Raw genomic sequence first — 26351 nt, forward strand, 5'->3', positions numbered from 1 at the left:
TCACTATACAGACCACATCTGAGTCTATCACATAACATGTCATTCAGCGACTGCCCAAAACCACTGTGTTCAGACAATTGCTTCAGCAGCACTACAAACTGGTAGACTCGCCTTCCTCTTGATTCCTTTTATGAAATCTAAAACCTCTCAGTGATTACCAAATGTTTAAGTGAACAGTGGTCATTGAAGACTTTAAATATGTCCTTGTAAGATGTATCGCCAGGCTTAGCAAGTTGCACTAGACTGCATAACAAATTAAACATTTTTGCACCCATCACAGTCAGAAAGTTGGAACACGAATATCATCTGAAATTTGATTTGCTAGTTGAAAATATTCAAACCTTTCTGTATATGAACTCCATTGCTCTGTCATTTCGTCATATGGCCCCATACTTCCAAACACTGTCACCATTTTCAAACTCAATCACATTCCAGGAAAGTTAACGAATCTTATCCATCTGTCTCTCTCCCTCTCTTACTTGTTTTATTTAACTATCCTGTTCTCATTCTCTCCCGCGGATTCTACATTCACCACTCTTCCTGCGGCCGTTTTCTTGCCTTCTTTTCACTCACCCACATTACACCACCAGCATTGCATACTTGCAGAAGGGAAAAGAACAATAAATACCACGCGAGGACTTGTCACCTCGTCACCAGCTGTTATGTTTGTGATACTGGGAAACCGGGTGGCTGTGGATAACACACACGAGAGATGGAGAGCTGAGGGACAAGCATGCAGCTGTTTATTTTTCTCATAAGTCATCTTACCCAGAACACCCTCTCACAATACACACAGAGAAGCTCAACAGCAACCCGTAAGGGCCAAAACATACATGAACACATAACATACACCACCAGGTTCAGGAACAGCTACTTTCCTACAACCATCAAGTTTTTGAACTGACCTATACAACTACCTCAGCAGTAGAACACTATGCACCACCCTTATTCTACCCCTGGACTTCCCTTTGATCACGACTTTGTTCTTTGCACTAAGGACTTGTCTTTGCACAGTCTTTTTCTCTCTCTCTCTCTCTCTTCACTGTCTTGTATAATTTATAAGACACGGTGTGTCACAGTAGCGTGGTAGTTAGCACAATGCTTTACAGTACCAGCGACCCAGGTTCAGTTCCTGCCGCTGCCTGTAAGGAGTGTGTATGTTCTCCTCGTGACCACATGGGTTCCTCCGGGTGCTCCAGTTTCCTCCCACAGTCAAAAGATGTACCAATCGGTAGGTTAATTGGTCAGTTGAAATTGTCCTGGGATAGGCTATGATCAAATTGGGCCATTGCAGGGTGGCGTAGCTCAAAGGGCCAGAAAGGCTTATTTTGTACTGAATCTCAATAAAATAACAAAAATAAATAAATAAATGATACTCTGTGTGTTATCTGTACCTACGTACACATGGTGCTGCTGCAAGCAAGTTTTTTTTTATTGCATCTGCACTTGTGCACTTGACAATAAACCTGACGACTATTATTTAGGAGCAATGTTTGATTTTATAAAATGCACAATGAAAGACAAAATAATGGAGAAATTATGATAATTGGCAGCCAGCTGGCAGTTCCATGGAGAATGGTCAACTCTCAGTTGTCCAAGTCTGTTCGGTTTGGACCTCTGTGTAGGCTCAGCCAAACATGGAAGAGTGGTGTAACCTAGAAGTTATCTGTTGAAAGCTATCTAAGAAATCAATTATAGACTTTTGGAATGCTTCTAAATGCAAGAACTAGAATAGATTTGAAACACTCTCTGTAAATACCCTTTGATTCTGCCAATTATCAATTTTACAAAAAGTGGGGAAATGAAGTTAGGTCACAAATTAACCATGGTTTGTTGAATAGAAAATCAGGCTCAGGAAACTAAATGACTAACTTCTGTTCCTATGTCCCAATGAATGTCATCCCACATTTCAGGAAGTTTTATTCTCCACTCACTAGTTGCTCAGAGTGGCATTTTTACCCTTCAGAATCAAAAACAGGAATCCAACAAGCAGTTTAAAGCACTGTGTCTAATTGAGACACAACATACTTGTGTAGACACAACAAATTGAATGGACTAGCTCAACTTTTAAGGGCATGGAGAGAAGTGAATTTCCAAGCAACCAGATACACCTCTCCATTTTTATTTCATTTTTATCTATTTAAAACTGACACTATTTTCTGCAGAATGTGTTAAAATATCACAGATTTCTGTTCTACTTCCAAAAAACTAATTAACCACACAACGCATTTTTTTATGGAACAGAGGGCTGGTGTGGTGAATGAACAGATTAAAGGAAGGCTGACCTATTCAAGCTTCTTTAACCATTCAGACATAATGGTTTGCTTCTTGTCTTTCTATTTACTTTGGCTGATTAATATTAATATGCTGAAATAGTAACTGCTTTAAAAAAGGTTCCAAAATGGAACAAAAACATATTTCACAAGATGTAAATAATTCTTGCATATATCTAGTGAATTTCCATCTTTATACTTAAGCTGTTCTGCATTGACTAAGTGCTGCTTTAATTGTGGAGCCCTGTCACCTGTTGGTACACACTACGAGTTGAATAGTCTTAAGAATGTCTGAAAAAATATTGCAAGCTAATGCTTCCATTCTTTCCTTTTCTTCTACTAATCATACCTCAGATCACAATCGTGCAGTTATTTTTATTATCAAATACCAGCCGCATCAGTTTCATTCCTATAATCATAGTCTTATCCTTTGTCCTTTATACTGTACATGGAAGATTAATTTCCATGTCTAACATCCGATAACGCACTAAGCTGATTTTGTGCAGGACATCCTGAGACTTATTATTGTGCCTGAGGGAAGTGACCTTTCCATTCTTGCAGCTTCCTCTAGAAGAGGTCATTCAAAGCCAGTGAAACCACCTACAAATCTTTACATTACAAAACAAAACGAAGTTCAAATTTAATAAATTTGGTTCTGTTTGACTCTCACCAAAACTGAGTAATATTTCTACGAAGACAGTTGTCATGTTTGGAAGAGGTATAGGCGATTAGAGATATTAAAAGAGATTATACAACTGCTTCTTGCTCTGACAGAAGCTATTTCACTTAAAGAGCGTGTTAACTAAGCATAATGAAGTGGATGTGTACATGCCAAAGCAAATTACAAAGCTTTTGTACAGCTGCTCGCACACAAAAGATTCCCACTCCTTTAACCTTGGGGTTCTAACGTCAGTGGTTAAAACAATTTGTGAAAGCTAAACCTGTTACCGGGAACTATATTAGACTATATCAGGCTTCAAATTACGATTGAATTCATTGAGTAGTTTAATTTTAAGTAGCAACTTTCAATTATTTGATCTCCTGAATACTGGAAAACACCACACTTCACTACACCACACCTTACTAAAAGCCTTCCACTATGATACAGCACAAACTGCTGGAAGATGGATTCAAAAATATCTTGATATTCAGTTATCACAAACTGCACAGTTTGTTGACTTTTGCACACTGGTTGCCTGCCCTGTTGGTGTGGACTTTCATTGATTCTATTATGGCTATTGAATTTATTGAGTATGCCCCCAAGAAAATGAATCTTAGGATTGTCTTTTGTGATATATATGTATTTTGAACTTTGGTTTCCTTCTCCATCCACTTCATTTGGTATTAAATACTGATGTTTCTGTATTCCTAGTGCCCCATGGTACAATTTTCCACATATATTGAGTGGGCCAAATCACCTATCAAAAAAGCAATGGATCTGCCTTAATGGAGAAGCGGTACTTGTCATTTTAGACCATAAGACTATAAGATATAGGAGCAGAAGTAGGCCATTTGGCCCATTGAGTCTGCTCTGCCATTCAATCATGGGGTGATCCAATCCTTCCACTCATCCCCATTCCCCTGCCTTCTCCCCATACCCTTTGACGCCCTGGCTAATCAAGAACCTGTCAATCTCTGCCTTAAATGCACCCAATGACTTGGCCTCCACAGCTGCTCATGGTAACAAATTCCACAGATTTACCACCCTCTGACAAGTAATTTCTCTGCATCTCTGTTCTAAATGGATGTCCTTCAATCCTGAAGTCATGCCCTCTTGTCCTAGACTCCCCTACCATGGGAAATAACTTTGCCATATCTAATCTGTTCAGGCCTTTTAACATTTGTAATGTTTCTATGATATCCTGAACTCCAGGGAATACAGCCAAGAGCTGCCAGACATTCCTCATATGGTAACCCTTTCATACACGAGTGAGATATAGCCCCTAGCTGAGTGGTGTCACAACAACCACCTTGCACTTAACATCAAAGAAGTGATTGGGGACTTCAGAAAGGGTAAGATGAGGGAACACACACCAGTCCTCATCAAGGGATCAGAAGAGGAAAGAGTGAGCAATTTCAAGTTCCTGTGTGTCAACATCTCTGAGGATCTATTCTGGGCCCTACATAGTGATGCAGCTAGAAAGAAGGCACGACAGTGGCTATATTTCATTAGGGATTTGAGGAGATTTGGTATGTCGCCAAAGACATTTGCAAATTTCTACAGATGTACCATGGACAGCATTCTAACTGACTGCATCACCATCTGGTTTGTGGGGGGGGGGGGGGGGGCACTGCACAGAAATCAAAATAAACTGCAGCAAGTTGTAAACTCAGTCAGCTCCATCATGGGCACTAGCCTCCCCAGCATCCAGGACATCTTCAAGGAGAAATGCCTCAAATGAAATGTCTCCATTATTAAGGGCTCCCATCACCCAGGGCATGCCCTCTTCTCAGTGCTACCATCAGGTAGGAGGTACAGAAGCCTGAAGGAACACACTCAGCGATTCTGGAACAGCTTCTTCCCCTCTGCCATCAGGTATCAGATTTCTGAATAGACAATGAACCTATGAACACTCATTATCTTTTTCTCTTTTTGCACTAATTATTAATTACACACACACACACTTTTCACTGTAATTTATAGTTATTATTATGTACTGTTGCTGCATAACAACAAATTTCGTGACATATGCCAGTGATATTAAACCTGATTCTGATTCTGATTCTGACTTGGCACTTGCTGTGTTCAAAGGAAGTAAATATATTTAGCAGTTCAGAGATTTAGGCCATGAAACTGCACTCAGATTTTCTGGTGGTTAGGTGCCAAATTTGATTCAAATTTGATTGCATGCTTTCTGCTCTGCTTATGCCATCCACCAATCCAGTAAGTGCAGCATTTATATCGCTTCTACATGCAGAGTTGACAGATTGTGACACTAAATCCTTGTGTGATGCTGACTTGACATGAGCATTTCAACAAACACCATGGTTAATAGCACATACAGAATGCTGTATTTGTCAGCTGCAAGAATACATCCACCTGTTCTATTTAAAGGGCTCCTTAATTACTTTTGAATTTGCCCGTGACTGATTTAAAGGCCCGGGGGTTTTGGAAAGACTTTTTGTTCCCTTGTTATCTCTCATTTCACACATATTGAATTCAGTTCCTGGTGTCTGGAGCAAGATTATTACTCAGTTTTGTCCTTCATTCATTCTTCACCATTCGATCTACCCCCACCCACGCCACTTTTCCACTTTGTCCATACTTTTGAAATGTCAAGTATCCGAGAATATCAGGGACAGATTTTTCAGTATGTACTCTCTACACCTAGTTCACTTTTGAGTTCCCCTAGCGATTTAAAACTGCAATAATGAGTCATACTTGCAGCAAGAAAACCTTGTTTTTTCTGTCTTGCTCTTTCTCCCTTCCCTGAAACGACTGATTGGATAACATGCTGTGGAGATGCAGTGTGTAATTGACCCAACAGAGGACACACTGAAAGCTTGTTAACAAGATTCAGAATCAGATCCGTCTATTGTGGCATTTCCACCGGGGTGTAATGATGTACCTTGCGCCTGTATTACATTCACAACGTATGTAGTTATAGTAATACAACATCAAATAGAGTGACCAGCACAAAACAACAGAATGGTGCCAAGATTGTAGTGAATTCTGAATGCAAAAAGAAATACTAAATTGATCCTGAAGGAATTAATAATGGGGGCCACTTTACCTGTCACAAAGTAACTCATCCGCAAGGCCATGTCTCCATAATCTGTTGCTGGAACACTGAGATGCCCTGAATAAACCGTTAAACCACATCATGCGAAGCTATGACAACCAAGAGTCTGCGCTTGGTTGGCAGATGCCTGATGTACCGTTCCACCATTTTGGTGGCTTCAGTTTACAATGCTTCGGAAACTGAAATATCATCTATCAGTTCCTGTGCAATGATTGGGCCTAAAGGAATTGCTCATCAGTGCCATGCCGGCTGCAGACTAGGTTCCAGTGCCAGGCTGCAGTTGAACTCTTCCAGGCTTTCAGACAGACTGACTATGAGCCAAGCATTTAGATTGTCCTTGCCCTTCAGCTTTCCTCTGTAAACAAAATGTAGGTGAAGGAAATGTGAAGTAAAAAGAGAAAATGCAGGAATTCCTCAGCAGGTCAAGCAGCAGCTACAGAGTGAGAAATGAAGTTAACCTTTCAAATCCATTATCAGACCTCATAATGCTTGACGTGTTGAGTTTTTCCTGCACTTCTGATTTTAATTTGGCCTTAATCTACACACTGCTCCCACCAAAGTTCTCATTGGAGTCCTCTGGAACAAAATTTGTGTTCTCACAAACTGGCACCTGAGCCATCCTTTTTCCCTGCCCCATCTGCAGGCTATTCATGTCCTGCTACTTTCCATTGAATGGAAATAAAACTGGTGAGACACCAGGGCTATATGAAAGAGGAAAGGCACAAGAGTAAGGTTAGGCTTCCAATCCCCTTCTTTTCAAAGCATATATAGAATGCATTAAACTCACTAGAAGGGTTGCACAGAAAGGTGCTGGAAAAGGACTAGTAATATCATAAAGGATCCCATCCATTCTGCTCATGGACTGTTTGTCCCAATCCCATCAGAGAGGAGGCTACTTAGCATCCGTGCCAGGACTACCAGACTCAAAAACAGTTACTTTCTCCAATCAGTAAGGTTGATAAACACCTCCATCCACCACTACTTTATCATTTCCTGTCAGCCACCTTACATAGACATTCCTGTGCCTAGCGTCACTTTAAGGACATACAATCAATCTATGTATATAAGGTACCTTACATATTTATATTATGTTTTTTATTACTGTGTTCTTTGTCTTATTGTGTTTTTTGCACTGCATCAGATCAGAAGTAAAAATTATTTTGTTCTCTTTACATTTGCATACAGGAAATAACATTAAAACGTCTTGAACCTTGACCAATGAATTTTGTCAGCAATACTGGCTAAATTTGCGAATAAGCTATTACAACAGGTAAGCCTTGCCACAACTTGAAGCTTGATTTGAAGCTTGATTTTGGACTGCTATTGTCTCTGGTATTCCTGATAGTTTTACAGAGGTTGTATCTCAATTTCTTGTAAAGGCAGCATCATCTGAGTTTAACACTGCAATCCTAGACTTCAGTAGGAAGTGGGTTTCCCAACTGGGAAAAGCAGAATTGTCCATTTTGGTGATAGCCCTTAACATATTTGCTGATAAAATCTCTGGTGGTCATGACATGTTCATCTAGACTGGCTGCTGAGTCTTTGTACATGCATAGAGTAGTCCACGGTCTCAAAGTAGTCACGTACTGTAGAAGCTCATCATTCCCTCAGACCAGCACTGCCTGACTTTCTGTACTAGATCCTAATGTTTCAGCTTCTGTTTACGTGCAGGGAGAAGAAGCACAGCTTGATGGTCTCATTTATCAATGTGTGGTCAGTGGAGTGGCTCCTTGGTGTCTTTAATGTATATAAGCAAAGATCAAAGGTGTTTGGGATAGGAGACATACTGGTAGATAATACATTCTTGAACTTGGCCTGGTTGAAATCACCAGCCATGATGAAGAGGAGCTCTGGTTACCTCCCTGTGGAAGACACTGGCAGTGTGCCAGAAGTTTGAGAGTGTTAGTGGGCAGAAACCTGCGAAGTTGCCATTACTAGGGTGAAGGTACTTGTGAAGCTGAGTGGTCAGACATCCCACCCTGCAAAAACTCTTTTCAGGGAGGTAGCACCACCATTTCAGGGAGGTAGAACCCCCGACCCCCGGAACCCCATATCACCACCCCCCCCACCCACCCATCGACCTCCAAGGGTGTATGTAATACTTTGTTTAATGATTTTGTCTAATCTGTAAACCAAGTTGGGTATATGCAGCAAATGTGACATTAAAATATGTACTTATATTATATTATAATGTTGACTCTATTACAACTTTAAGCAAGTCTACAGGGAGTTTGGCCTCATCACGTAGGACATCAATAGCGTAGCTCCTTGGCAGCTAGCCAGCTAGTTTAAACCTTTTTTGCACCACGACCATGTAGTGATAAGTCAATTATAACAGTGGTCTCAAACCTCCAGGCTGCAAAGAATGCAGCGGTACAGCGGTAGCCAGAACGCAATCGGCAATCACCTCTGATCTGGGCCGACATTTACGTGCCAGGCGGCACCTAATTAATTAGCTTGTTTATTTCGGCTTTTTTCTTAAAGATGTGCTGGGTGCGTTTCGGCCACCGCTGGCCTGGAGGTTGGGGACCACTGAATTATAAGTCACTTATAAGTCAATAGCATCATAACATTTTAAGTAAGGTTTGGATATTAAACACACAGCGCATATTTTCCTCGTATGAACATATAAAATCATTGCAACACACCTATATCGCTGAATCAGTGGGAGCCCTGGGCTTGTTTCCCTGCATCGCGGAGTGATGGGAGACAGCGATACTCGAAGGGGGTTCCTTATGTCCAGTCTATTCCGCAATTTAGTTTTCATTGCATTCGTAGCAGAAAACTCCGCTTTGCAGAAATATGTTGGAAATGGAAGCAACGTTTTCAGTGCTTTCATAGCTATCTCAGGATATTCAGCTTTGACTTTGATCCAGAATGCTGGCAGAGATGTTATGTCAAACATACTTTTCAGCCCATCGTCATTTGCCAGCTCGAGGAGTTGATCTTTTTCCCGCGCTAACATGGATGATTCACCAGGGACATTCACAAATGGGTCACGGACCCATTCCTTTGCACATCTTGGGTCACTGATGACCTCGCGTACATTAAAATTCAACAGTGCGTGACAGGGAATGAGGAGAGATGCAGCTGACTCATATCATTTCATATCGCCAAATCATATCGTTTCCTCGCGGCCCGGTGTTTGGGGACCACTCTTAGCACGAAGAGAGACCAATCAGGATGCTTGCTCTCCCTCTCCCTCTCAAAAAAAATCTATTTCCGGGATATTGTATATAATTTCTGGGCATCAGGGAGCCATTATCGATATGCAGGAGACTCCTGGAACTTCCGGGAGAGGTGGGATGTCTGAATGGTCTGAAAGTAGATAAGTCACCTGGACCAGATAGTATATACCCCAGGGTTCTGAAAGAGGTGGCTGAAGAGGTTGTGGAGGCATCAGTAATGATCTTTCAAGAATCACTAGATTCTGGAATGGTTCCAGAGGAATGGAAAATTGCAAATGTCACTCCACCCTTCAAGAAGGGAGAGAGGTAGAAGAAAGGAAATTATAGACCAGTTAGTCTGACCTCAGTAGTTGGGAAGATGTTGGAGTCAACCATTAAGGATGTGGCTTCGGGTACTTGAAGGCTCATAGTAAAATAGGCCGAATTCAGCACGGTATCCTTTAAGGAAAATCTTGCCTGCCAAATCTGTTCGAATTCTCTGAAGAAATAACAAGTAGGATAGAAAAAGGAGGATTGTGGATGTTGTGTATTTGGGTTTTCAAAAGGCCTTTGTCAAGGTACCTCACGTGAGACTGCTTAACAAGTTAAGAGCCCATGGTATTATAGGAAAGATACCAGCATTGATAGAGCCTTAGCTGAATGACAAAAGGCAAGGAGTGGGAATAAAGGGAGCCTTTTCTGGTTGGCTGCCGGTGATTTAGCAGTGTTCCAAGGGGTCTGTGTTGGGCCCACTTCTTTTTACGTTGCATGTCAATAACATCAGTGATTAAAATTGACAGCTTTGTGGCAAAGTTTGCAGATGATATGAAGAGAGTGGAGGAGCAGGTAGTTTTGAGGAATTAGAGGGGCTACTAAAGGACTTAGACAGATTAGGAAAATGGACAAAGAAATGGCAGATGGAATACATTGTGTTGGGAAGTGCATGGTCATGCACTTTGGTAGAAGAAATAAAAGGGTAGATTTTCTAAATGGAGAGAAAATACAAAAATCTAAGGTACAAAGAGACTTGCAGTCTTTGTTCAAAGGTTTAAAAGGTTAATTGGCAGTTTGAGTCAGTGGTGAGGAAGACAAATGTGATGCTGGCATTCATTTCAAGAGGATTGGAATAAAAAAGCAAGGATGTAATGCTGAGACTTTATAAAGCACTGATGAGGCCTCACTTGGAGTATTGTGAGCAGTTTTGGGCCGCTTATCTTAGAAAGGTTGTGTTGACATTGAACAGGGTTCAACAGAGGTTCACAAAGGAGATTCCAGGATTGAAAGGCTTGTCATATGAAGAGTGTTAGATGACTCTGGGCCTGTACTCACTGGAATTCAGAAGAATGAAGGGTGACCTCATTGAAACCTATCAAATGGCGAAAGGGCTTGATAGACTGGATGTGGAGAGGATGTTTCCTATGGTTGGAGAGTCTGAGACCAGAGGACACTGCCTCAGAAAAGAGGGGTGTCCTTTCAGGATAGAGACGAGGAGGAATTTCTTTAGCCAGAGAGTGGTGAACCTGTGGAATTCATTGCCACCAGTGGCCGTGGAGGCAAAGTCATTGGGTATATTTAAGGCCCAGGTTGATAGATTCTTGATTTGTCAGGGATGAAGGAATATGGGGAGAAGGCAGGAGATTGAGGCTGAGAGGAAAATGGATCAGCCATGATGAAATGGTGCAGCAGACTCAGTGGGCCCAATGGCCTCACTCTACTCCTAGATCTTATGGTCTTATAGCTATCCCATTTCAAGGCTGTTGATGATGGAGCATCGTTCACTGAGTGCAGGTTTCCCATCCACATGAGGTAGGATGCAGACTACCTTCAGGATAGCTGGTAAACTCCCATACCAGGTAGTGTAGGCAACATTTTACCACTGGATATTCCAAGCTAGGCGAGCAAGAGCTCACCAGAACCATCACATCCAGACATCATGAGGTACTGAGTAAGAAGCAGATCATTCCGCCTCTAACTTTGCCTGAGGACATTGTACTCGGGTTCTATGGCACAGTCAGGTGCAGCGGGCCTAAGCCACATTTGGTGAATCGTAGCACACAGCAGTCATTCAGTTCTCGTTGGTAGGTCAGTCTTGCTCTTAGTTCATCAACCTTGTTCTCAGTTGCCTGGACATTGGCCAGATATATGCTGGACAGGGGAGACTTGAACCCATGCTGTTTCAGCCTCACCTACAGCCCAGCCCCCTTACCAGACGTCCGAGGTAATGGCTGCATCTGGCCGTCCTAGAATGGAGCCAGAGCCATCTGGACTGGAAAGTAAGTGACTCCTCAAGGACAGACCAGGAAGACCACGAGTCATTGCATCTGGACTAGAAGGTCAGTGGTTTTGGTGAAGCAACAGCAAGATTATGCTAAAGGAATTCTAATGCAACAAGGAAATGCACTCTCAGTTAAGCGGGGTTAAATTTCCTTTATTTGATAAGGCCACATACAATTTATTGATTAGCTCCCTTTATGTGTCTGCTGAGTGTTGTGCTCAGGGCTAATTCACTCTTTCGTTGTTCCCATGAAGAGCATCAATACATGACAGGACAGGCAGATGTGCAAGAGCCATATGTGTGCTTCATGGACCATTTTATTCAAAGGACAATGGGCAGAGAATTGGTATTAATGGCTTTCAACTGTTATTTGTTCAACTTTGGAATAACTAAGTGAATCTTCAAGTTACGGGGGCATCCCAGTGTAAGACTCTTGGCACAGGTAACAGAAACAATAAGCTTTCGGCTTGAAAGTTCTGTGCCTGCTGTGCTCCCCTTGGGTCTCCCTTCATCTCACTGCAGTCTCTCAGTGGAATGCTATTCCCTTCACCCACCCCTTAAATGCATGAATACAACCCACTTCAATCACCCCCTGTGAGAGCCACTTCCACACCCTCACTGCTCTTTGGGTAAAGAAGCTCCTTCAAATGTCCTATTGGATTTCTTGGCACTGTTTTATATTGTGAGCTTTCAATCACACTCTTCTCCGCAAGTGGAAGCATCCTCTCTGTATCCCCTAACTTATAAATAAGACAATACAAAATAAAAGCTAGAGTAGGTCATACAGCTCCTTGAATTTGATCTACCAGTAGTTAGAGCAAGACCAATCATTTACCTCAGTCTTATTTCCAGTAGTTTCTTGTACTTACAATGCAAAGATCTATCAATTTCCATCTTGAACACATTAAACAACTGAGGCTCCACAGCCTTCTTGGACGGAGAATTACAAACATACAGTAAACTAAGAGAAAAAATTATTTTCCGTATTTTGAGACTGTAACTCCCTGATTCTACATGACCCAGCTTGGGGAAACAATACCTGCATCTACTCAGACAAGGCACGTGAGAATTTGATAAGATCCCCTCTCATTTCTGTAAATTCAAGAGAATGCAGAACCAGGCTCTTGTACCTCTCCTTGTAGGACAAACCACCCCTCCCAACCAACTGAACCTTCATGACACCCCCTTTATCAAGAATAAGTCCTTTCATAAATAGGGAAAGCAGACCCATGTGGGTGTGGTTTCAACGTGGTTATGATTGCAGTAAGACGTCTTACTCTTTCACTTAGATTGGCACAATATAGTGTGGGCCAAAGGGCCTACAATAAAGGCTAACATACTGCTTGCCTTCCTAATTACTTGCTATACTTGCAAGTTAACTTCCTAATGATTTGTGTACAAGGACAAACAAGCCCTTCTGAACAACAGCACTTATCAATCTCTCACTGATTAATAAACACTCTGCTTTTCCATTTTTTCCACCAAAATATCTGACTTCATGTTTTTCCCACATTATATTCCATTTCCCAAGTCCTTGCATGTCCGCTCAACCTGTCTACTTCTCCTTGAAGCCTCTCTGTATCTTCCTCACAATTCACTTTGCCAGCTAGCTTTGTGTCATCACCTGGACCCCTCAAACAAATCATTCATGTACACTGTCAACAGCTGCAGCCCCAGAACTGATCACCACAACATGGCACTACTTACAGGCAATGAAAACATTTCATGTTTGTAAAGACCACTGAGTCACTCTCAGTTTCTTCCCAAAAGAAACGAGACCCTGTCTGTTTGCCCATTCTTGATCTGCTTTGTGCCTTCCCCACTGTCCCATATTCTTTTCACATTTTACTATCCAGGTTCAGATTAGGTTTGGAATATGTGTTCCACATTTCAACGCTATCTCTCTAGAAATAAACAGTGGTACTGACCAGCATCAACCCACCCCCAACTCCCTACCTGATCCTACAACTGTCTATTAGATGCAAATCTTGAAATTGTGTTTTTGATTTCAGAATGTAAATCTTCAATGTAAACTTTAGACTAAAGTGACACACCACTACCCACCTTATTCTACTGTGAGAGGACACATTATATTCACGCTCTATGTTTTCTCCTGAAGCCAACCGGCAGCCCATTTTGCCACTTATCCCAATTTATGCCAGAGACCATTCTTTAATACTGATTCACTTTTTCTCCCTCCTGACCTATGTAAATATTCCCTAAAGCTCCATGTTTTGCAGCCTTCATATTGTTTACTCTCAAACTGCTCTCATTGCCAGGATTTTAAGCTCCTTTATTCATGTTATTTCTCTCTCCCTCTCCAGTTGCCCTCATAAATAATCCACCAAACTGGTTACTCACCAATATCTTATTTCCACGGCAATTCAACCTCACACTATCAGAGAGATTCCCCGTGCCTCATCCAACCCTCAGCCACCTTCTTAAAACATTCTCTCTTTCTCAACTCTGACAAAGGCCTCCACCTCCATCTGATCTGTTAACTCTGTTTACTTTTCCACACATCCTCTCTGAGCGGATGAGACTTTCAGGCATTTTCCGTTTTTAAATCTGAGATGCACATATGAGTCCACGTTACCTACCGACATCACAGAGGAATTTCACATTTCAACACTCAGCAAACATCCCGCTTGTACATTCCTGTGCAGCCAAGTGGGAGATCATTGGGATCAGCCCAACAGCATAATGGAAGGGTCTTGGGAAAAATGATATTGAACATATTGGCAACAGGATTTGGTAGGCCCCCAAGCCTAGCAGAAACCAGATCACTCTGGGGGAATTTGCGGTTAAGACCATAAGAGCATAATCAGGCCATTCTGCCCATCTTGGCTGCTCCACCATTCCATCATGGCTGATTTATTATCCCTCTCAACCCCATTCTCCTGTCTTCTCCCCATAACCTTTGATATCCTTACTAATCAAGAACTTATCAACCTCCGCTTTAAATATACCAGTGACTTGGCCTCCACAGCCATCCGTGGCAAAGAATTGTACAGATTCACTACCCTCCGGCTTAAGAAATTCCACTTTATCTCTGTTCTAAAGAGGGTTGCACAGTAGCAGAGCAGCCATCGCGACACTCCACAGGACAGTGACCTAGGCTGAACTCTGCCACTGTCTACAAGCCTTCGCGCTCTCCCTGTGACCACCTGTGTCCCCCTCTGGGTGCTCCAATTTCCTCAGTACGTTAATTGGTCACGTGTGTGTAATTGGGTGATGTGGGCTCGTTGGGCCAGAAGGCCTTGTGGAAGCATTTCACTAAATGAACTAAGCCTTTGTTAGCAGACCTTCTCAAAATACAAAACCTGTTCCATATTCAATTGAAAATCACCTCGTCGTCTGGGGATAATGTTTATCATTGTGATGATGACTGGATTTTCCCTAAAGATACAGGGAACCAATTACCTACATGTAGCCAAAATCAATTCCAATAACTGGAACAACAGATGTCAGAGTCACCCCTTTCTTGTTAGAGCAATTTTTGGGGTTAGCACATGTAGCAGATAACTTTAACTGACTTCAGCCACTAGCCTTCAGATTTGAATATGACTTGTGGATTAAATCTAAAATGCAGCTCTGAACAATGGATTCCTAAGAACCACTAACCAAGTCAATTAGAAGAACAGAAGATGCTGATTTAAATTCAATACTTATGTGTATTTCGGTGTCTGTAATATAGGTGCGAACAGGGAGGTGTGATGGCAGAAAGATCCGGGCATGTAGTTCAACGGAAGCATTGTAAATATGGAATTGTCTTTTGAATTTCTTTCTTTCTTTTCTCTCTCTCTCTCTGTCTCTGTCTCCCTCCCCCCCCCCCCCCCACTCATGACTCCAAAGGCTGTCTGCTTATTAGTGATATTCTGTTGAATAAAGAGGCTGCTGCATATCTACCAGTACTTCCCTCTGGTGATTTCATTCACGCAACAACACTTTTGATAATTTCTTCTCATCCTACCTCAACCCAATTGCACCTCTTAGCATTAACATATTTCCCAGAATCACTCCATGTTTACTTACAGGAGCAGTGTGTTCTAATATAATCATGTACCACGTCCATATACCCTCAACATGTGAAGCAGATAAACAGGCCCTGAGAAAAGAGGTAAGGGTCCTGACGAAGGGTCTCGGCCTGAAACGTCGACTGCATCTCTTCCTAGAAATGCTGCCTGGCCTGCTGCGTTCACCAGCAACTTTTATGCGTGTTGCTTGAATTTCCAGCATCTGCAGAATTCCTGTTGTAAGGGTTGCTAATTCAAGCTTTTCCTCCAACTCTAATTGTTTTATGCACAGTGTGCCAAGAAAAATAAAGTGAAATGATTGAGATAACTCTAGTTTGAAGGACTGCATAACACAACAATGCATTGAATCACCAAGTCTGAAATTATGTCTCAAAGATTCTAGCAAAGGATTCATTTTGCAGTACCAATGTTAAATTACTACCAATTTCTGCCTTCTAAACAGAATTTCATTGACGACACAATGCAAACAATCGTGGGATTAAAAAGTTGTTTTTTCATCCAGATTGCTAGGTTTGGAATTTCTATATAATTTCACAGCATGAATTTTCCATGCTGTGTAAATGATCAACAGGGTTTTCTAAGCTTAATTTCACATTAGAAAAACAGTCATTTGCCTTAAAACAATGTAAAAACAATGTCATAATGTGTAATAACAGCTTTTTTTTATTGAAAACAAGTTCATTTTGAAGAATTTTCTTATAACACTGACTGCAGTTTCCTGTAAACTATCAAGAACAGCAATAACATTGTTTAGTACAAAATAAAAATCATTCAAATAACTGAAAACTAAAACAATAGCCAAAGTAGCTCTAAATAAATAGTAGGTCAGGCAGCATTCAAGTGAAAGAGGAATTGTTTGGCCCCTGGAAAGGGCCAGAGCTGTTCAACTAATGGAAAACAGCCAACACGGAGCACTGTGAAGGTCTGTTTCTTCGCAAGTGGTCCACAGCATCCCTGAGTCATGCTTGTGGACTCAAACAGTGGAAACAGAGTTTGGGGTCTGTATATCTCAGGCACACTGTGGGCCTAGAAGAAAATAAAACTGAACACTTTTTGGAACTTGTGGTAACTTCCTTGCTTTGGAATTGTATTGTACAGTGTGCAAAACTGTTTCATAATTTCTTGGCCTCAGAATTACATTTCTCAGCCTTTATGGAAACAGAGCACAACAAATAGGAGTGGGCCATCAATCCCTTCAAGCTTGCTCCAAGAGTCAGTACAATCATAGCTATCTGTTACCTCTACACCATTTCTGCTCTCCATAATCATCTTAATGCCCTTTCTGAAAAGAAATCTGTCTGATCTCTTCCTAAGTACATTTAGTAACCTGGTCTCCTCAGTCCATTATAACAGAGAATTCTTAGTCTCATCAGTTTCTCAGTCCTAATCATCTTACTCTACCCTGAGACTGTGACCCCTTATTTTAGAGCACTCAATCAGCGGGAGCATCCTCCCCACAACCAAACTGTTTAAATTTGTAGTGGCTTTGTAAATTTCAGTGAGATCCCTTTTCATTCATCTGACCTCGAGATGTGACAAGTTTTAAAGAATTGCAAAGGCAAAGGTTAGAAGATGGGACAGATTTGATGTCAAGGTAAAGCTGTAAATGGGGTAAAGAAGCATAAGGGACACTAAGTAGCAATGACATAGTTGAGATAACGAGTACTGTCATTATCTACAAGCACTCTGAGATAATGAAGGTGGTGGTTCTAATTCACTGTTAAATTTGGAAGACTGTAACATGGTTAACAGAAATGTGAGATACCTTCCTATTTCCAGACTTTACTTGTCCCCAAAGCCCCCATCTACATTTTTGTTACCACCACATTTGATTAATCCAAACTATTCCTTCATTCTATCTACGGTACTTCCTCAGTGCCCATGACAATCCAGCACCATCCAATTGTTATTTGGAGCTCCCTTTGCTCCTTTACTTCACCCTTTGCCATTCCTTTCACCCATTGCACTTACTGAATCATGCTGTCTCCTGTTAAGTAACACAACAACACAACAATTTTAAAATATTTCCTTCTGTTTTTCATGCATAACATGGCCTTGTCCTTTGACGCTGTCCAATTTAAGTGTCTGCACTCCCCTAGTCTGGTTTTTTGCTCATTGCTGAAGGTAGAATCTCCCCCACTAGCAGAAGCTGCCCTGGATTGAAACTTATTAACACTCATAGCCTCTCTACCTCTTTTCTTCCTTTACGATATTCCTTTAAATCTATTTTGCCTATCAAGCTTTTGGCCGTCAGCATGCACTTCTCTCTATGAGCCTCAAGGTCAAAATTTGTTTGATTAAGCTCTTGTGTGACACGTTGGGACATTTTGCTGCATTAAAAGCACTGCATAAATACAAGTTGTTATTGTTGTTCCTCATTCCTGGGTTGAGCAGGAATCCAGAGACAGAAAGGTCAAGTGGAGGTGCACTGTGAATTAAGATGCCTGGAAATCTCCTGAACTAGGATAGTGGATCGTAATGACCACCTAGCTGGTCTTATCAAACATATATTTTCATCTCCAACAACAAAAATGATATTATATTGGATTCAATACAAAATCTGTCACCTGCAAATAGGCATTAGATGCAAGGATAAGAATTTATAGACATATGAAAACAGTGCAACCAAAGAAATAGATTTAAATTAGCATAAAAGTGTGCTAGCTAATGTGTAGTGGCTAGTTATATTTACATACAACAGTTTGCAATAACTTACCTTTTTAATTCAGCAATGAGCAGAGCTGTGCAGGGGATTCCTAGTGTCATCAATGAAATGTTATTGATTGCTGGCTTCACAAAGGCAAGACATGTGGTAACACCAGATAGAATACCAACAGCAGCCTTAAATCGGCTCCTAGGACAAGAAACAAATGGCAGAGGTGAGCTCTTCTTAATTTAAAGGTAAACTTTGTCTGGATGCAGATATATCTCTCATGCCTGAATATATTTTGCTGCTCTTTTCTTGATAACATGACTACTTTTATCATCACTTACTGCCTGACATCATTCACAGATTATTGTAGGTAGTGACAGGTAGTGTAGGTAGTTCTGTGAACAGCTTATTGGGAATGACTTATCCAAATATTATCATCGCTATAGAGGAGAATTAGCAACACAAAACAAAGGCAGTGACCAAGATAGGACCAGATGCTTTAATTATCAACTACATGGGGTTGGGAAGGAGTAAATCACACAAAACACAGGAGGAACTCATCAGGTCAAGTAGCATCTACTGAACAAACAGTCAATGTTTTGGGCAGAGAACCTTCATCAAGACTGGAAAGGAAGGAGGAAGAAGCCAGAATAAGGTGTGGTGAAAGGAAAAAGTACAAGTTGGCAGGTCATAGGTGAAACCAGGGGGGAAGCAGATGGGTCAGGGAGGGGAGATGAAGTGGGAAGCTGGAAAGTGATAGGTGGACAAGGTAAAGGGCTGAAGAAGATCGAAGAGGGTAGTGGACTGTGGAAGAAAAGGAAGAAGGAGGGCCACCAGAGGGAGGTGATGGGCGGGTGAGGAGAAGAGAAGGGGTAAATGAGGAGCCAGAATGGGGAATGGAAAACGAGATAAGGGGGCGGGGGAGTAACTACTGGAAGTTGGAGAAATTAATGTTCATGCCATCAAGTTGGGAGCTACCCAGATGGAATACTAGGTGCTGCTCCTCCAATCAGAGTGTGGCCTCATTGTGACTGTAGAGAAGGCCATAGACTGACATGTCAGAATAGGATTGGGAAGTAGAGTTAAAATAGGTGGCCATGAGAAAATCCCACCTTTTGTGGCAGATAGAGTGAAAGTGCTCCAAGAAGCCATCCCTCAACCTATGTAGTGTCTCCCTAATGTAGAGAAGGCCACACTGGGAACAATAGATTTAGCAGACAATCCCAAACAGGATTCACAGGCGAAGTGTTGCCTCACCTGCATGGACTGTTTGGAGCCCTCGCTGAGGGAGGAGGTGTAGGGGCAAGTGTAGCAATTGTCATGATGGCAGGGATAAGTGCCAGGAGGGAGATCAGTGGGGAGTGTCAAGTGGACAAGGGAGTTACACGGAGAGTGATCCTTATGGAAAATAGAGAGTGGGGGAAAAGGAAAAATGTGTTTGGTGGTAGGATCCTGTTGAAGAAGACGCAAGTTACAGGAAACGATCTTCAGGATGTGGAGGCTCATTGGGTGGTAGGAAAGGACAAGCAAACTGGTGGTGAGAAGATGGGATGAGGGCAGGTGCCCAGGAAATAGCGGGTCAGGGATGCACTGAGGGTAGAGGAAATGACAGGGTGTTATGAAGTATAGTCAAGATAGTTGTGAGGGTCATTAGGTTTATAAAGATATCAGTAGATTGTCTGTCTCCAAAGATAGAAATAGAGAGATCCAGAACAGCAGTCAGTGTAATATAGAACCTCCAACAAAGGAAATCCTCCATTTGGGTAAAAAGCAACATCTCATATTCCATCTGGTAGTCTCCTACCTGATGGCATAATCATCAATTTCTCTAACTTCTGGTAATTTCTCCCTACTTATTTATCTCTCTTTTTCCATTCTCCATTCTAGTTCCCCTCTCACCATTCTCTTCTCCTCGCCTGCCCATCCCTTCCTCTGATGCCCCTCCTCCTTCACTTCCTCCCATGGTCCACTGTCATCTCCTACCAGATTCCTTTTTCTTCAGCCCTTTACCTCTTCCACCTATCACCTCCCATCTTCTCACTTCATATCCCTTCCCACACACCCATCTTCCCCCTCACCTGGTTCCACCTACCACCTCCCATCTTCTCACTTCATACCCCTCCCCACACACCCATCTTCCCCCTCACCTGGTTCCACCTACCACCTGCCAGCTTATACTCCTTTCCCTTCTTCCACCTCCTTATTCTGGCTTCCTCCCCCTTCCGGTCTAGACCTGAAGAAGTGTCTCGGCTTGAAGCATCAACCGTTTATTTCTTTCCATTGATGCTGCCTGACCTGCTGAGTTCCTGCAGCATTTTGTGTGTGTTACTCTGGATCTTTAGCATCTGCAGAATTTCTTGTGTTTTTGAGATCGAGTAATTGATAGCATGCTAGTATGAATATCTACAAAGAACCCTGGCCTTCAGCCATACATATTGTTTATCCATTTGCAGGCCTGCTTGAAAATGATGCTTAAGGCGCCTAGCCCTTGAATAGTTAAATGCCAATTTCCAACAGGAAATAAGCAGTCAAAAACAGTTGAAATTTGTCTCTAATAGTTCCAGTATTCTGTGCATGAGTCCCTCAAAAATCATACATCTAGTATAGGCATCCATTAGTCTTGCGAGACCATGGATCTGTGCCTGGAAAGTCTTCACTCTCCAGGGCGCAGGCCTGGGCAAGGTTGTATGGAAGACCTACAGTTGCCCATGCAGCAAGTCTCTCCTCTCCACGACACCGATGTTGTCCAAGGGAAGGGCAAGGGCCGATACTGCTTGGCACCAGTATCGTCGCAGAGCGCTGTGCGGTTAAGTGCTTTGCTCAAGGACACAACATGCTGCCTCGGCTGGGGCTCAAACTCACAACCTTCAGATCTAGTCCAATGCCTTAACCACATCTAGTATAAAAGTTCTTAAAATGTTGTAAATACACTAGCATGTGATTTCTGTAATTTCTTTCATCACTTTAGCCAGCAGCTGTTTGTGAATACGGAAGTAAGTGAACTGATTTGAAATCCTCTTCCACTTCACAATCTACCACAAACATTACATAAAAATTATCTGTTCACAAAGTGATAATAACAGTGCCATAACAATCTTGCTAGAAAGAACTGATGTTAATTAAATCCTGAAAATCAGATAATAATCTTTAAGGACTATGTAATTTTCATGGTGAATTTCTACTTATGATATTTCCAATCTGCTAAGAGTTTCCAAATACAAACAAAAATCAACATGGCAGCATATGTAGACAAAAAAATCTACTTTACAGATTCAGAAGTAAAAACTTCTGCAGCAAAAAAAAAACAATTAGTAAAAAGCCAGCATTATTTCAGGAATTACACAGAGATTTTTTCATTGATAAATATTTTCTTTTTCCTGTAGCAAAATAATATGTCTGAGATTAAAACAGGAAGAGAGTATGCCTGATATTTTGCTTAACTGAAACAGGAGTAGCTTAAATTTTTAAAATTGATTTTCCTGGCTATTGCTCTTTTGGAAAATTTGTTGTTTTACAAAAAAGGAGGAAGGCTTCCTCTGCCTCTTTTGAAGTTAGAGTTCAAGTGTGCACAGAAGTACTTTTTCCAGGTAATTTGTGTTCTCATTCTTTTCTCCTTCACACTTATTATTTTGTGATCTTACTCTCTTATGAAGGCAGAACTTTTCAATTATCACATGGTAGCAGAGCAGTTAGAGCGACATTATTACAGCTTGGGACGTTGGAGATGGATTTCCCCCAGGCCCTCTGGTTTCCTCACAAAGACCTACCAGGTAGGCTAACTGGTGATTGTAAGTTGTCCCATGTTTAGATTAGAGCTAAATCGAGGTTGTTGGGGGTTGCTGGACAGTCTAGCTCAAAGGGCTAGAAGTAACTATTCCATGCTGTGGAATTCCACTATTATTTCTCTAATAGATAAATGAAATACAATTGGTGAGGCCAAATTTGGAGTATTGTTTACAGTTCTGGTCACTTATCTACAAGGAAGACATCACAAAGCTTGAAAGAATGCAGAGAAAATTTACAAGGATGTTGCCAGACCTTGAGGACCAAAGTTATAGGAAAAGGTTGAATAGGCTGGGATTTTATTCCCAGGAAAGCAGGAGAAGGAGGGAAGATCTTATAGAAGTATGCCAAATTATGAGGGGTATTGATAGGGTGAATGCATACAGGCTTTTTTCCCCTCAGGTTGGGTGAGACCAGAAGCTGAGGGCATAAGTTTAGGGTGAAAGGTGAAATATTTAAGGGAAACCCGAGGGAAAACTTCTTCACTCAGAGAAGTGGAACGAACAGCCAGCGGAAGAGGTAGACGCACGTTCAATTGTAACACCTAAGAAAGATTTAGATAGGCATTTTCATGGGAAGGGTTTGGAGGGGTATGGTCTGGGTGCAGATATGTAGGGCTAGGCAAAAGAACAGGTCAGCCTTGACTAGATGGACCAAATAGCCTGTTTCAGTGCTCTATGACTCTATACATAAGTGATTATTGGTTAAAGTAGTAGTTGTGACTGCCAATAGGCTGCAGCATTAATAAATGTCTTGCAAAAGTTTAAGTGAAATTGTTCTGTGGAATATCACCAACTGTACTCCTGTAATAATATTATAATGCATTGCTGAACATTGGAACTTGGGTTTAAATCACATCACACAACTCCCATTTTCTCACTCACTGTCAGCAAAACCAAAGTTGATTATTGACTAAAGGAGAACAAAACCAGACACCCTTGAGCCAATCTTCATTAGGTGATTAGAGGTGGAGAGGGTCAGTAACCTGAAATTCCTTAAAGTTATTATATCAAAGGATCTGTCCTGGGATCAGCATGTAAGTGTCATTACAAAAAAGGCATGACAGCGCCTTTACTTTCTTAGAAATTTGCACATATTCGGAATGTCATCTAAAACTTCAACAAACTTCCATAGATGCACAGTGGAGAGTATCCTGACTGGTTGCATCACAGCTTGCTATGGAAACACCAATGCCCATGAACGGAAAAGCCCACAAAAAGTGGTGGACACAACCCAGTCCATCACAGGAAAAGCCCTCTCCACCAATGAGCATATCTAAAAGGAGCGCTGCTACAAGAAAGCAGATTCTTCATCGAGGGCCCCCATCATCCAGGCCATTCTCTCTTCTCACTACTGTCATTGGGAAGAAGGTTCAGGACCTCAGGTGCCTCACTACCAGGTCAGGAACAGTTATTATCCTTCAACAATTAGGTTCCTGAACCAGCATGGATAACTTCATTTACCTCAACTCTGAAATGATTTCACAACCAATGGACTCACTTTCCAGGAGTCTACAACCCATATTCTCAGGGTTATTTATTTTCTTAATACTGTTATTATTTTGTAAGTGCCATCACAAAGAAGGCATGATAATGCCTCTACTTTCTTAGAAGATTACATAGATTTGGCATGTCACCAAAAGCTGACAAATTTCTATAAATGCACAGTGGAGAGTATCCTAACTAGTTGCATCATGGCCTGGTATGGAAACACAAGTGCCCAGGAATAGAAAAGTCTACAGAAAGTGGTGGATACAGCCTTGTCCATCACAAAGCCCTCCCCACCATTGAAAACATTTACATGGAGCGCTGTAACAAGAAAGAAGCATCCATTGTCAAAGACCCTCACCACCCAGGACATGCCCTCTTCTCATTACCACCATCAGACAGGAGGTATAAAATTGCTAGGTCTCACACCATCCAGCTTGGGAACAGCTTTACCCTGTAACTATCAGGCTGCTGAACCCACATGGATAACTTCAATCATTGCTACTTTGAACTGACTCTACGACCTACAAACTCATTTTCAAGGACTCTTAACCACTATTGCTCTCAGTATTATTTTTATTTGCACAGTTTGAATTCTTTGGCACACTGGTTATCTGTCAGACTTTGTATGTATAGTTTCTCATAAAATTTCATTGTATTTCCTTTTTCCTGTAAATGGATGCAGGAAAATGAATCTCAAGATAGCATCGAGTAATGTACACATACTTCGATAATAAATTTACTTTCATAGAGTTAGACAGCGATGAGGCACGATTAGTTTCTCTGAGGGGGTTGTGAGTCTTTGGAACTCTCCGCCTCAAAGAACTGTGGAAACAGCAATTTTGAATATTTTTAAGGCAAGTAAATATTGTTGATAAGCAAGAAGGGAAAGGGTACTTGGTATAGGTGGAAATGCAGAGCTGAAGTAACATTCAGAGCAGGTGTGATGTAGAGTTAAGGAGCTGAGTCAACTACTGCTAATCATAACACGAATTAGCATCCGTAGCATTTGAGTGCACACAAAATAAATGTCAGATTCATATTCAAATCAATTTATCCAAAATGTATAAAATTATCTGCATAAATAAAGTAAATTAATCTCTTTTCCACACTCCCTTGATTCCTATCTTAAATGTTCCTTTCCCGGCCCTGATCTTCTTGCAAGGTGTTTGTTCAGTGATTGATGAAAGTTTTGAGACGACTGTGAACAATGCTGGGTGTTCAGAACCAGTGGGCCCAGTTTAACATTACACAATGTCAATCTGAACTATAGCAGCCTGGACCAGCTGTCTGGTAGACAACAGCTAGGGCAGGGGGAAGATCAAATTGGAATATGTAATGGAAGAGAACAAAGAGATTGCATTTACTCCAGGCAAATTGTTTCATTCAATTGCAATCTGACAAATCTTCACCCATTCATCCAGCTTTGTATAAGAAGTAGTATGGAACACAGTTTGTTAATTAAATAATACTTTTAAATGAAATATACTGTAAGTATATGACCTATTGATCCTGTACATAATCAAAGCATTAATGTGTTTTCAACAAACAATTGAATGGTACAAAGTAAGTATTTTGGTTTCATTTTTCCATTTTATGCAATCCCTTTACCATAATAAATACTAGTAATACTGTTTTGCCCCTGGAAATTTTATCTTGTTACAACTGACAAATGTTGTAATTGAACAGATCTCAGTTTACCATCATACACTTCACCAAACAGTGTTCAAACTATGTACTCAACAAGATACCTCTCCCCATCCAAATAATCACAGCCCATGAGATTAAAGATTGTAATCCTACCAAATCATAAACAACTATGTGTAAAGTTATATATATAACTTTATACTTAAAGCAACCTACAATTTTACATCATATTTACTTGAGGTCATATTTCTCCCAAATGTTTGTGCTACAATGTGAGAAGAAATTAAAATACAATACAAAACTAGGAACATGGAAGGGAAATGGACCTTCTTGCCCTTTGAGTCTGTTCCCCCATTCAATCAGATCAAAGCTTCCTGTATCTTAACTTCATTGACCTGGGTCAGTTCACTAAATTTCCTAACAAAACTCTGTCTCAGCATTCGTTTGAAAAAGTCCTTTCAGATAGAAATACTGTTCAGTCTAACTCTAATTGTGAGATTACACTACGGGTCCTATTTGTCCCATCACAGCAAACTGTTCCTCCCTGTCTGCCCAACCTATTCCTTCATTATCTGCAATCTCAACTGAAGTAGCACTAAGCTGAGTATAAAAATTGAGGGTTTGTTTCATCACCAGCAATGGTACTTCTATTGCCCAGCATTATACTTGTGCAGAAGTTTTTAAAAAATAATTAAGTATTAACCATTGTCAAGTTTACCTTCAATTTACAAGAAGACAGCAGGTATGGTTGTAGTTTCTTTTCCTATTCCAAGTCATACATTCCTGCTGCTGTTGTTGCACCTCACAATATACAATAATATACTCTGAAAGTGCCTTAAAATTAATTGTGTAGAGTCCATAAAACACTTCCTTCATTACATCTTTTATTTATGTGAGACAGTAAGTTCTGGAGGTGGTTCAGTGCACTGCTTCCTGACTTCCTGGACATGAGCTTTTACCCACCTGCTAGATGAGTTGTTGACTGGAATTAGGCTTACTTAATTACCTGTGGAGGGCAACCTGCATCTGTGGTAGCGTCTACCCCAAAGAGGTGCATGCCACGCATACGGGGAAGAAATGATGACCATAAATACATCAAAGTTTTATTGTCATATTTAGGAAATGTTTATCCTAATAATGGAAACCATACTTGTTCTAAGTCAGTGCAGGCTCCAGGAAGCCTATAGTTTTTAAACATTTCGTGTGAAGGCAAACCATGCAGCCCAGCAATCCAACAGGCAGTCGCTGACAGCTTTGCACTGGTGACGTCCGTCTACTGTTAAGAA

General features: G+C 41.2%; 1 protein-coding gene across 1 annotated transcript in view; it reads right to left on the reverse strand.

The window, feature by feature from the left end:
* The window catches only part of acer2 (alkaline ceramidase 2), a 59682-nt gene that overhangs the window by 11281 nt on the left and 22050 nt on the right, over nucleotides 1-26351 (reverse strand). Inside the window, exon 4 of the mRNA XM_072281793.1 lies at nucleotides 18212-18349. Coding sequence (XP_072137894.1) covers nucleotides 18212-18349 — 138 coding nt within the window. The remainder of the gene's footprint in view (nucleotides 1-18211; nucleotides 18350-26351) is intronic.

Source organism: Mobula birostris, chromosome 17, assembly GCF_030028105.1.
Source record: "Mobula birostris isolate sMobBir1 chromosome 17, sMobBir1.hap1, whole genome shotgun sequence".
NCBI classification, from domain to species: Eukaryota; Metazoa; Chordata; class Chondrichthyes; order Myliobatiformes; family Myliobatidae; genus Mobula; species Mobula birostris.